A 13,149-nucleotide genomic window follows, 5' to 3' on the forward strand; every position below is an offset into this window, starting at 1 on the left:
GACCCTGGAGCAGGAGTGAACAGGGGGAGAGGGTAGGACACAATACAGAGAGTAGAGAGTGGGATAGGGAGAGCTCTACACACTATGTGGAGCCACGGAGAGAGCTTCAATGTTTATCTTGAAAGAGACAGGAAGGCATGGGTGGGTTTTGACCCAGGTGGGAAAGGATTTACTTACATGATTATTCATTGTCAAGCAGTGTTAGGAACAGAAGACATAGATTTGAATGAAATACCTAAATCATTAAGTGACCTTTTCAAGAAATTAACTATCAATAACTTACTAATATTTACTACAAGTAGCACACAATCACACTTCAAAATTTTTATATACTAAAATATTTAATCAATTTCAAATTCTACGGGATTAGCTTACGAATGAAGATTAATTTGTTTTTGTCCAAGGCACATAAGAAACTAAACTCAAACTAAAAGGATTATTTCCACGTCCCCCTCAATATGTGAACAAGTATACTATGGATAGGAAAGCAGAGGAAACATATTTTTTCAGTACCTATTATGTGCTAGTTTCTGGCACTATGTATCTTATATACATTTTATTGTATTCCTTCTTCACAATAAACCATTGACTAGGTATTATTAAGGATCACTTTCAAAGCAAGTAAGAGGTGGATGGGTTTCAATCTCAAGTGGTTCAGGCTCCAAAGAGGTTAGCCTTCTAATATACTGTCCTACATATACTGTCCTAAATATCCTTTCTCAGTCTTATAGACCAAAAGGAAAACCTTGAGAACATCTGGTTCCCTTAGTAATGCTGCACTTCTGATCATTTCACAAAATTAACTATTCAACATGCCTCAGAGCAAAATGACTTTCAATCTTCAAGCTATGCAGACATTATTTTGTGCACCTACTCTAATAATGAAAATTATATAGCAGACTTAAACATAGAGGAAAGTCATCTTTATTTATTGCACATTAAAGTTGCAGGATCACACAGTACAATAAGAATAGGAACAGAATCATCATCAACTCCTTAAAATGAAACAATACATCTATGTTTATTACGAGTACCAGAAAGCTGAACACATTCATAGCCATAGTCATCTGAAGTCATAATTACACAGCAAGTGCTATGCTGGTTTAATCAAATGCTGGTGCTTGTATTGAAAAAAATGAAGATACCAATTAATTATTTGTCTTGTTTTGTAGATCATCAATTTATTTTAGCCCAGCTGTTTTTACCTTACCACTAAAATCACTTGCAATTATGAGTTTTGTGTAGTCTGGAAATTAAAACCAATGTTAATATTTAAAAACATATCTTAAATGGGAAGTTATATAATACACCGTAACCCTAAGGTACATTTTTGTATATTTTATAGATTTGGAATACAATAAATTTGCTAATAATTATCATTTTTACTAATTCCTTCCTAGTCCTTTTCTACTGGTTTTCTTTCCTACAGAGGGAGGGAAGACTCCCTAAACAAATAATCACTAGATTATAAACTCAGTGAGAGTAAGCCTAGTTTTCTCACTACTGCTATAGCTCCAAAACTTAGCACACTTTTTATTATAATAATAGGAACTCAATAAATAGTTGCTGATGAATTAATGAATAAAAGAAAAATTTAATTGATTTTAGTAATTAAATTAATATTTAGATGTTAAAAGAGGCATCTTCTGTATGATTAAAGAGTATGGAGGAAAGAATGAGTCTTTAAATATGCCCTAACAACAGAGTCTTAGTACCTAATCTTTTTTAAAAAAAAAATCATTTAAAGGTGATTTAATGATTTTCTTAATATTTACTTAATGTTTTCTAAATGAGGCAGGGATATTTTTAAAGTATTTTACTCCTAAAACTGACATGTGAAATTTCTTCCTATGCCAGTAATCTTAAATTGATAGGACTGGTAAGTCAAAGAATGGGAAAGTCAAGTTAAAAAATGGTAATGTGTATCACATCACAATCACCAACAAGTAAGACAGATACGCGTTTTCAAAGTACTTTGTGTCAACCTTATGATGTAGGTACAACGGATAGATGATATGCCCTCATTTACAGATGAGGGAAATGAAGCATGAAGAGACTGGGTGGCTTGGCCAAGCTCACACTGCTAACCTGAGAAGAGTTGGAATTAATCCAGATCTTTCTACTCTATGAGTCCTCTTAATTATGTTACCATGAGCATACCATTCTACCCATGCATGGTTCTCTCAGCCGCAAAATGAGGATAAAAATATTGGGTTGAAATTCTTGATGAAGTTATAAGGATAAAACAAGATATGTCAAGTGGAAGTGCCATGATCAAAGAACACAATACTGAAGAGCTTTTAAAATATAGAGCTACCTTCAAAATGCAAACTGGATTTGACATGTCTAGGTTCTGATCCCAGCTTGACCACTCACCTTGGGCAATAATTTAACTTCCCTAAACTTCAGTTTTGCTTTCTATAAAATAGTAATACCAATACTTAATATGAAGAATTTTAAGAATCAAAAAGATAACATATCTAAATCACTCTTCCCAGTGTCTGGCACATGGTTAATACTCAATAAATACTAGCTATTGCTATAATGATTCATATATTTAGTTTGATTGAAGTAGTCCTTAGGACTAGATATTTTTTAAGTATTTTAAATTTTCATATAATGGCATTAAGCAAGGTTATCCCAAGTAATTTGATTTAAAGGGCAAAAATAAATGCTCCATCATACCTCAAAATTCTCTCAAACACCTGCTAAGGTGCCTAAAGTTCCCATGCAAGCTACAGTGGGCAGACCTTCCTTTGGGAGTCAAATGCCTATGAAGCCTTTGTTGAAGCTTGCTCTGCAACTTTAAAGGATCAGTCATTGCTCAGACATCAGTCTCCTACCTTTTAAAATAAGCAGCCCACTTAGATTATGTTGCTAATTTAGAACCATGGACTTCCAAGTTAAGGCATGAATGGAATTCAAATCTGTTTCACGTTGGAAAGGTGAAAAAATCAACTCCTAAGCTTAGCACAAATTAATTTACCTAGTTAGCTAACAACGATATGACATTAAAAAGTAGAAAATGGAACACTTATGTTTTGATATGGTAGGGAGAAGGGAAAGGCAAATCTCTAAGCATGGGATATTGCCTAATATTAGTCCAACAAAGGTGTGCTGTTTAGGAAAAGGATTGGGAGCTAAGGAAGAATTTTCAGTGGGGACCCATCAGCAGACAAGAGAAGTCACAAGAAAAGTAATTTATAAGCCAATATCCCAGATAAACATAGATGCAAGAATCCTCAACCAAATACTAGCAAAATGAAATCAAGAATAAAGTGAAAGCATTATCCACCAGGATCAGAACATTCCATGCAAAAGGAACAAAATATATATTCTTCTCGAGTGCACATGGAACATTTTTTAAGATAGATCAAATGTGGGGCACCTGAGTAGCTCAGTTGGTAAGCCTTCAGCTCAGGTCATGATACCAGGGTCCTGGGATCAAGCCCCACATCAGGCTCCCTGCTTAGCAGGGAGGCTACTTCTCCCTCTCCTCCCTGCTCCTGCTCTTTCTCTTGCTAGCTCTGTTGCTATCTCTGTCTCTCTCTCAAATAAATAAATAAAATCTTTAAAAAAAGATCAAATGTTAGGCCACAAAACCAATCTTAATAAATTTAAGAAATTGTTTGTATTTCCCTGATGACGAGTATTTACCAAAAGGATACAAAAATACTGATTCAAAGAGGTTCATGCACCCCCATGTTTATAGCAGCATTATCAACAACAGCCAAATTATGGAAAGAGCCCAAAGGTCCATCGATTGATGAATGGATAAAGAAGATATGGTACACACACACACACACACACACACACACTGGAATATTACTCAGCCATTATAAAGAATGAACCCTTGCCATTTGCAATGATGTGGATGGAGCTAGAGTGCACTATGCTAAGTGAAATAAGTTGGTCAGAGAAAGACAAAGACTATATGATTTCATTCATATGTAGAATTTAAGAAACAAAACAGATGAACATAGGGGAATGAAAAAAAAAAAGAGAGAGAAGCAAACCATAAGACACTCCTAACTACAGAGAACAAACTGAGGGTTGATGGAGGGAGGAAGGTTCAGGATGGGCTAAATGGGCTATGTGGGTGATGAGTACTAAGGAGGTCACTTGTTGTGATGAGCACTGGGTGTTATATATAAGTGATGAATCACTGAATTCTACTCCTGAAACCAATATTACCCTATATGTTAACTTACTAGAATGTAAATAGAAACTTAAAACAAACAAACAAAATTAAGAAACTGAAATCATACCAAGCATCTCTTTCAACAACAATGGTATGAAACTTGAAATCAGTTACATGAAAATAACTGGAAAATTCACAAATAAGTGGACATTAAACAATATGCTATTGAATAATCAATAGATCAAAGAAAAATCAAAAGAGAAATAAAAAAAACTGAGACAAATGAAAATGTAAATATAGCATATCAAATTGTGTGACACAGCAAAAGCAATTCTAAGAGGGAAGTTCATAGTGATAAGTGACTACTCTACCACAAGTAACAAGAAAAGTCTCAAACAAGCAACCTAACTTACACCTCAAGGAACTAGAGAAAAAAACAAACAAACAGGGCGCCTGGGTGGCTCAGTTGGTTAAGCGACTGCCTTCGGCTCAGGTCATGATCCTGGAGTCCCTGGATCGAGTCCCGCATCGGGCTCCTTGCTCGGCAGGGAGTCTGCTTCTCCCTCTGACCCTCCCCCCTCTCATGTGCTTGCTCTCTCATTCTCTCTCTCTCAAGTAAATAAATAAAAAAATCTTTAAAAAAAAAAAAAAAACAAAAACAAACAAACAAACAAACAAACAAACCACCAAAGCCCAAAGTTAGTAGAAGGAAAGAAATAACAGAGTACTGCAGAAATAAATTAAGTAGAGACTAAAAACATAATAGAGGTCAATGAAACTAAGAGGTGGTTCTTTGAAAGAGAAATAAAATTGACAACTCTTAAGTAGACTCATCAAGAAAAAAAGGAGGACTCAAATAAAATAAAAAATGAAAAAGAAGTTAATCTAAATACCATAGGAATATAAGGGACCATGAGACTACTATGAACAATATGTCAACAAATTGGACAACCTAGAAGAAATGGATACATTCCTAAAAACATACCTCCTACCAAGAATGAATCATAATAAACAGAAAATCTGAGCAGACTAATAATAATGAGATTGAATCATTAATCAAAAATATCCCAATAAACAAAATTACAGGACCAGAGAGCTTCACTGGTGAATTTTACCAAACATCCAAAGAAGAATTAATATCAATCCTTCTCAAACTCTTCCAAAAAATAGAATAATAGAGAACTCTTCCAAACCCATTTTATGAGGCCAACATTACCCTGATATTAAAACTAGACAAGTATGCCACAAATAAAGAAAATTACAGGCTAATATCCCTGATGAACATAGATGAAAAAATTCTCACAAAATATTAGCAAACAGAATTCAACAATTTATTAAAATATCATACACCATGTTCAAGTGGGATTTATTACAGGCATGTAAGGATGGTTCAATATGATACATCACATTAATGAAATGAAGGATAAAAATCATATGTTCATCTCAATAGATGCAGGAAAAGTATTTGAAAAAATTCAACATTCATATATGATAAAAGCTCTCAACAGTGTGTATAGAGGGAAAGTACCTCAACATAATAATGTCTACATATGAAATGCCCACAGCTAACATCTTACTCAATGGTGAAAAGCTGAAAGTCTTTCCTCCAAGATCAGGAATAACACAAGGATGCCCAATCCCATCACTACTATTCAACATAGTATTGGCAGTCCTAGCCAAAACAATAGGCATGAAAAAGAAAGAAAAGGCATCCAGATTGGAAAGGGATAAGTTAAACTGTCACTATTTGCAGATGACATGATTTTATATATAGAAAACCATAAAGACTCCATCAAAAAACTATTAGAACGAATTAACAAACTCAGTAAGGTTGCAGAGTACAAAATCAAGACAAAAAAATCTGTTGTGTTTCTATACACTAATAGTGAACTATCAGAAAGAGAAATAAAAAAATCTTAATTATAATTACATCAAAAGGAATAAAATTCCTAGGAATAAATTTAACCAAGGAGGTGAAATACATGTATATTGAAAACTATAAGACATTAATAAAAGAAATTGAAGACACAAATGGAAAGATATTCTATGCTCATGGATTAGAAGAATCAATATTGTTCAAATATCCACACTACCCAAAGCAAACTATAGATACAGCGCAATCCCTATCAAAATGACATTTTTCAAAGAAATAGAAGAAATCATTCTAAAATTTGTATGGAACCACAAAAAACCTCAGTAGCCAAAACAATCTTGAGAAAGAAGAACAAAGGTGGAGGCATCATGCTCCCTGATTTCAAACTATATCACAAAGCTATAGTAATTAAAACAGTAGAATATTGGCAACAAAACAGACACATAGACCAATGGAACAGTATAGAGAAACAATAATTAAACCCATACATAAATGGTCAATTAATTTATGACAAAGGAGCCAACAATATACAATGAGGAAATGACTGTCTCTCCAATAAATGGTGTTGAAAAAACTGAACAGCCATATCCAAAAGAATAAAATTTGACCACTATCTTACACTATGTTACACAATTAATTCAAAATAGATTAAAGACCTGAATATAAGATCTGAAACCATAAAACTCCTAGAAGAAAACATAGGCACTAAGCTCCTTGACATAGGTCTTTGTGATCATTTTTAAATCTGACACCAAAAGGAAAAATAAACAAGTTGAACTATACCATACTAAAAAGCTTCTGCACAGCAAACGAAATAATCCAGAAATGAAAAGACAATATACTGAATGGAAAAAAATATATGTAAATCGCATATCTGATAAGGGGCTAATATCCAAGATATATAAAGAACTCATACAATTCAACTGCAAAAAAATTGAAAATCCAATTAAAAAATGGGCAGAAGACCTGAATAGATATTTTTTTCAAAGAATACATATAGATGACTAACTGGTACATGAAAAGATGCTCAACATCATTAATCTTCAAGGAAACAACAAATCAAAACCATAATGAGATATCACCTCACATCTGTTAGAACAGCTATCATTAAAAATATAAGCAATAACAAATGTTCATAAGGATGTGGAGGGAGAGAAACCTTCAGCACTGTTGGTGGGAATGTAAACTGTACAGCCATTATGGAAAACAGTATGGACATTCTCCAAAAAATTAATCTAGCAATTCCACTTGTGAGTAATTATCTGATGAAAATAAAAACATTGACTCGAAAAGATACATGCACCTCCACATTAATTGCAGCATTATCTACAGTAGCCAAGGTATGGGAATAATTTAAGTGTCCATCAATGAATGAATGGATAAAGGAGATGTGATACACATACATGCACACACACATACACACATACACACACTGGAATATTATTCAGCCATAAAAAAGAATAAAATTTTGCCATTTATGACAACATGGATGGACCTCAAAGGCATTAATAGTATGTGAAATAAGCCAGACAGTGAAAGACCAATACTATATTATCTCTCTTATATGTGGAGGGAAGAAAAGAAAGAAAGAGAGAGAGAGAGGGAGGAAGAGGGAGAGAGGGAAGGAGAGAGGGAGGGGTATAGGGAGAGAGGTAAGGAGAGTAGGAAGAATAGAGGGAGGAAGAGAGGGAGGAAGAGAAGAGAAGAGAAGAGAAGAGAAGAGAAGAGAAGAGAAGAGAAGAGAAGAGAAGAGAAGAGAAGAGAAGAGAAGAGAAAGAAAAAGAAAAGAAAGAAAAAGAAAAGAAAGAAGAAAAAAAGAAAATCAAGCTCATAGATACAGAGAACAGATTGGTGGTTGCCAGAGGTAGGGAGTGGAGGTTGGAGAAATGGGTGAAGGGGGTAAAATTTTATTTAAAAATAAAATAAATAGATAAATAAGCAAACAAATGATAGGAAGCTAAAAAAGAATCTTTGTGGGGATCCATCAGCACACAAGAGAAATAAGAGTTGAAGTATTTGGAGAACAGAATGCTAGAGAAGTCTAGGGCACAACTAAAAAATAAACTTTCTTGCTTCACAATTGTGCTTAAAGTTTATAGATACAAAGATTTGGGTTTCCACATCTTTGCAAATTTTAGTTCCTATAGGAACTCAAAAGCAGATTTGAATGCTGATATAGTCTTCCTTATTTCAGCCATCAGCATTTAAATATAGTCCTTAATAGCCTTTAATGGAAATGTGCATTTGTATGGGACATAGAGATATGAAATGGATGCATTTTTTAAATTTTATTTTATTATGTTATGTTAATCACTATACATTACATCATTAGTTTTTGATGTAGTGTTCCATGATTCATTGTTTGCGTATAACACCCAGTGCTCCATTCAATACGTGCCCTCTTTAATACCCATTATCCAGACTAACCCATCCCCCCACCCCCTCCCCTCTAGAACCCTCAGTTTGTTTCTCAGAGTCCATAGTCTCTCATGGTTTGTCTCCCCCTCCAATTCCCCCCCCCTCATTTCACCCTTCCTACTATCTTCTTTTTTTTTTTTTAACATATAATGTATTATTTGTTTCAGAGGTACATGTCTGTGATTCAACAGTCTTACACAATTCACAGCGCTCACCATAGCACATACCCTCCCCAATGTCTATCACCCAGCCACCCATCCCTCCCACCTCCCACCACTCCAGTAACCCTCAGTTTGTTTCCTGAGATTAAGAATTCCTCATATCAGTGAGATCATATGATACATGTCTTTCTCTGATTGACTTATTTCGCTTAGCATAAATGGATGCATTTTTAAGTCACTTTTGAACAAATCCACTTTCATCCTGACAGTGTTTTGAAGTATCTTACCTGTTCTCCTTTATCCCCTTTCTGACCAGGTGAGCCTGGAGTTCCTGGCAATCCTGCTTCTCCCTGAGCAAAAATGAATTTTGTGTTATCAAACATTCTGTCACATTGAGCTAAAGTTTATAAATATGAAGGTGACAATAGTAGGATAAAGCTTTACTCTCCTCTGAGCTGATGTTGGTCCCTCCACTATAATGCCCTTCCCTTGCTCAGGAGGCTCAGTAATCTCCCTCTTCCAAATACCATCTCCTCCATGAGACTTTCCATGGACTGGGACACATGATGCTCCTCTATGCCCCTAGCACCTTGTACTTGCCTTTCTCGTGGAGCTTATGATATAATATTGGTCGCTAGAAGAAATGTAAGGTTCTTCTAAACTTTTACCTCACCCCTGTATCTACTTGTCCAGCCAGGAGTAAAGTGGTAGCTGAATGTGTTGTCTCTAACAGCATGTAGTAAGTCGCAGTACTAAGGAACATTCTGCTCTAGGAACCAGGGCCAGTTTTTTCTTTTCCTCTTTCCTTTCTTCAGGTATGGGCATAGAGGAAAACCACCATCAAGAAATCACTAAGCCTCCTTGTAGCACAGCCTCGTGACTACCATTAACATTCATAAAAGAAGTTCATGTAGGTCCATGGGACCACTCTTCCTGACCAGGGGACCATACTGGTACAAGTGAAGCAAATTCTTTAAGTAATATTCTCTGCCTATTTCCTACAGTATCAGTACACAACAAAGAAATATTATATAGATTATCTTTGTGTATGTGTTAAAGAGCAGGCACTGTTTTCTTCAACTGAATTCCCAGAACGGAAGCCTATTCCTGGCACATGCTAAGTACTCAATATTTGTCTGTTGGACAGGTGGATCTCCCCTTTACTTTCTATCCATTATATTTCACAGCCTGGAAAGATAATCTGATGGCTTTAGAACTATCCAGGAAAAAAATCCAGGAAATCCTATCCCCAATTCCCTTCTCTTAATCTACCCCAGTGATGGAGTGGCTTATGTATTTGATTCAACTAGCACTAAAGGTCAAGACACATTCTGTGCACTGGGGCCACATCCAAGGGGCTTGGCTCAATTTGTGTAGTGGCTTTTCAGTGGGCATAGATTGAAACTAGCAAACCTTGTTTGGAATGCACTGGCACCGGTCTTGAAGTTCCTGCTTTGCTGGGAGATAGGCAGACATTTTACTGGCGTGAGCGGGTAACAGTGATGATGCAGTACTTCCATAGCCATTCTGCTCTGGACACTAAAATCCAGGAAAATGAATACGGTCAATTCCAAACATTCTAACATCCCAAATACTGGCTCCCACCAAACTAGGGATGACGTAACTTGCCTGTAAGAACTGCCTTCTAATGAGCCAGAAGTTGACACTGGTATGTCAAAGTTTCTAATACCTTTGCTGTTTCACTAGGCCCCTGATGTGTTTTATTATACTGACAACATGCTAAAAATGTGCTAAAATGTTGGTTTGTTGAGGAGGCCTAAAACTATTATAAATGACTTTATGATGAGTACAGTAATATCAAACAATAACTGCCTTGTTACAATAAAATAGTTATACATATTACATCTGTGTACGTGTTTGTGGAACAAAAATTTAAAATAAAAACAAGCAACATGAACTTTTAGAACCTTGTTTACTCCAAGATGATTGTAAAGGCATGTAAAAGTAGAAAATAAATTATTTTTACACTCTAGGATGATATAGATTTAATTAAAGTATATACTAGTCTTGGTCTTTAAAGTCCATTGTCCTTTAAAGTTATTAAAATGTCTCCATTGTAAAAGACAAGTGGTGAATTTTATACTTAAGCAGTGGGTTCAGAACATGTGGGATAACATGAAGTGAAACTTAGTTACAAAGCAATGAACTTTTTTTCTCTCAAAAATAAATCCAGACGGGGAGGATAAATAAATGCATCCCTTCCTCTCCACATCATTTACCAGGCTCCTCACCCCGGTCTGTAACTGTGAATTTGTAATTTTATAAATTTGCAATTTCATAACTCTGAATTTTCAATTTAGGGGAAAGAGTTCAGACATTACTTTGTATGCTACAAATCATATAGGCTTGGAAAAGTATTGTCAGGATACAAAACTAAAAGATTGTCAGTCGTTATTTATTATGGTGAGACTACCATTGATAATTACTTCCTGCTTTGAATTTGGCTGTATTTTCCAAGTTTTTTATAATAGACATATGTAATTTTTTTAAAGATTTTATTTATTTATTTGACAGAGAGAGAGCACAAGCAGGGGGAGCAGCAGAGGGAGAGGGAGAAGCATGCTCCCCGCCGAGCAGGGAGCTTGACGCGGGGCTTGATCCCAGGACCCTGGGATCATGACCTGAGCTGAAAGCAGACGCTTAACTGACTGAGCCACCCAGGCACCCCAACATACATAATTTTTAAAACAAAAAATTCTTTTGAAAAAAATGGGTAGCACTCTAATGCTTGTGAAAACAACAAAAACTGTAAGAAAAATAACACCCATAAACACTGGGACTAGTTTTCTGTGTCTACCCCTAGGTCTATCACATTTACTCTCTCCAGATTTAATAATTAGCTATTCTGTTATCTTAGTAAATTTCCAAGTCCACAAGCCTAAAAGTCATATTAGAATGAAACATGATTATCAACAGAATAGTCCATTTATCTCATATGATTTGATATGATTTTCCAGAGACTTCCTGCTCTACCAGTTACCACTTAGATGACCAAGACCCAATTTGAGTTCATAATTTTAGTCTGGATAACTAATTTACTATATTAAATTGGGGATTTAAATGACTTTAAAAGTATGTCTCAGGATTCACTATAAAACTTTCCACACTCTCCAAAAAGTGCCTAAAGGGAACATAAAAATGTACAAAGTAAGGACTCTTCCCTTCATAAAACCTCTGGTTTTGATTTGACACATATTTAGTTAATTGGCCCTACAAATTTTAATCACATTTCTCATTTATTTTCAACAAATGTTGCTGATTTTCTTCTTCTGTCTATGTCTGTAGTCATGAAGCTTTACAGAAATAGAAAATCTAATTAATAGAAGAAAGGAAGTATATTTCAGATGATCTTGAATGAATTTCACCCTTGACCATGCTATAAAATATTAATTACAAAAAGCATGTCTAATTTGAAATTCCAGGATAAAATTAAATTTTTAAACAAGCACATTAAAATTTTCTGAATTCAACACTTTTCAAAAAAAAGTTGGTGTCAGAATTATAACAGATGCACTTAAATGGTTTTTATATAATTATTTATCTTTCAAACTATACACTTCCATTTGTAAAATGTAGCATGTTCCTATTTTCTGCTACTCATTAACAGAATGGTGATGTCCTTTCAAATAATTATCAGCAGGAAAATAAGCAGGCTTTTGTTATTTTTTCCTATAGTCAAAGATGAATTCCTACCTTATTTTCCACAATTTTACTCCTAAACAATCTTTTTAAGATATGATTAATTTTTCTTCCATAATTTGTGAGGTTATGTTATTGCTTTTAATAATCCAACCACTCCATCAAATCTATCACTTATACTTCCTTAAATGGTTTTCTCATAACTTGAATTGAAAATATCTATTATGTGATGATACAGAGTAAAAACTACTGGTCAAAAATACAGTATTTAGATATATCAAAATATTGTTATGTTACTTTCAACCAGGAAAAGTTATTATTTTAAGAGCTCTTATATCCTAAGGGAATAATTAATTTAAAAAATAAACTTTTGGAGAATTAACATTTTCAAAATTTAAATATGTGGCTCCAGGAAGTCTAGGTATTTCAAATCTGTAGATTGGCATTATAAATTATCTTTTTAGATATTTATAGAAAGATATTTGGCTGGCTTTCATTTTACTTGGAACGAGAGCCATAAACTGGGTTGGCGATATGCTTTATAAAACCAAGTTACATAAGCAAAACAAATAATTTTGAAAGACTAAGCTATGCTTTGAATCAGTCACATTATTATTCTACTACCCACAGTGAGTGACAGAAGTTAAAAATATTTTTGAATTACTGAACTATCAATAAAATTTTCATATTGGATGGCAAGTATAGAACTTCTGGGAAATCTAAAATGCAAAGAAAAACATTTTCACCTTTTACTTTTACTTTTCATATGTTCTTTCTGTAAGATTTTATCGAGTTAGTCCCTTTTAAACACCTTTTTGTACCATCTACCTCCTTTAATAGTTGATAAGTCAACAAGTCAAGAAACAATGTTTTGACTATCTTCTACAAACAAAGCA

At 34.5% G+C, this 13,149-nt stretch overlaps 1 protein-coding gene across 8 annotated transcripts in view; it reads right to left on the reverse strand.

The window, feature by feature from the left end:
- The window catches only part of COL19A1 (collagen type XIX alpha 1 chain), a 324,092-nt gene that overhangs the window by 253,520 nt on the left and 57,423 nt on the right, over window positions 1-13,149 (reverse strand). For all 8 annotated transcript variants that reach the window (XM_032409538.1, XM_032409537.1, XM_032409544.1 and 5 more), the window contains 2 exons: window positions 10,007-10,132; window positions 8,881-8,943 (listed from right to left, as the gene is read on the reverse strand). In XM_032409538.1, the coding sequence (XP_032265429.1) occupies window positions 8,881-8,943; window positions 10,007-10,132 (189 nt within the window). The remainder of the gene's footprint in view (window positions 1-8,880; window positions 8,944-10,006; window positions 10,133-13,149) is intronic.

This window comes from Phoca vitulina, unplaced genomic scaffold (genome assembly GCF_004348235.1).
Source record: "Phoca vitulina isolate PV1807 unplaced genomic scaffold, GSC_HSeal_1.0 scaffold11, whole genome shotgun sequence".
Classification (NCBI taxonomy): Eukaryota; Metazoa; Chordata; class Mammalia; order Carnivora; family Phocidae; genus Phoca; species Phoca vitulina.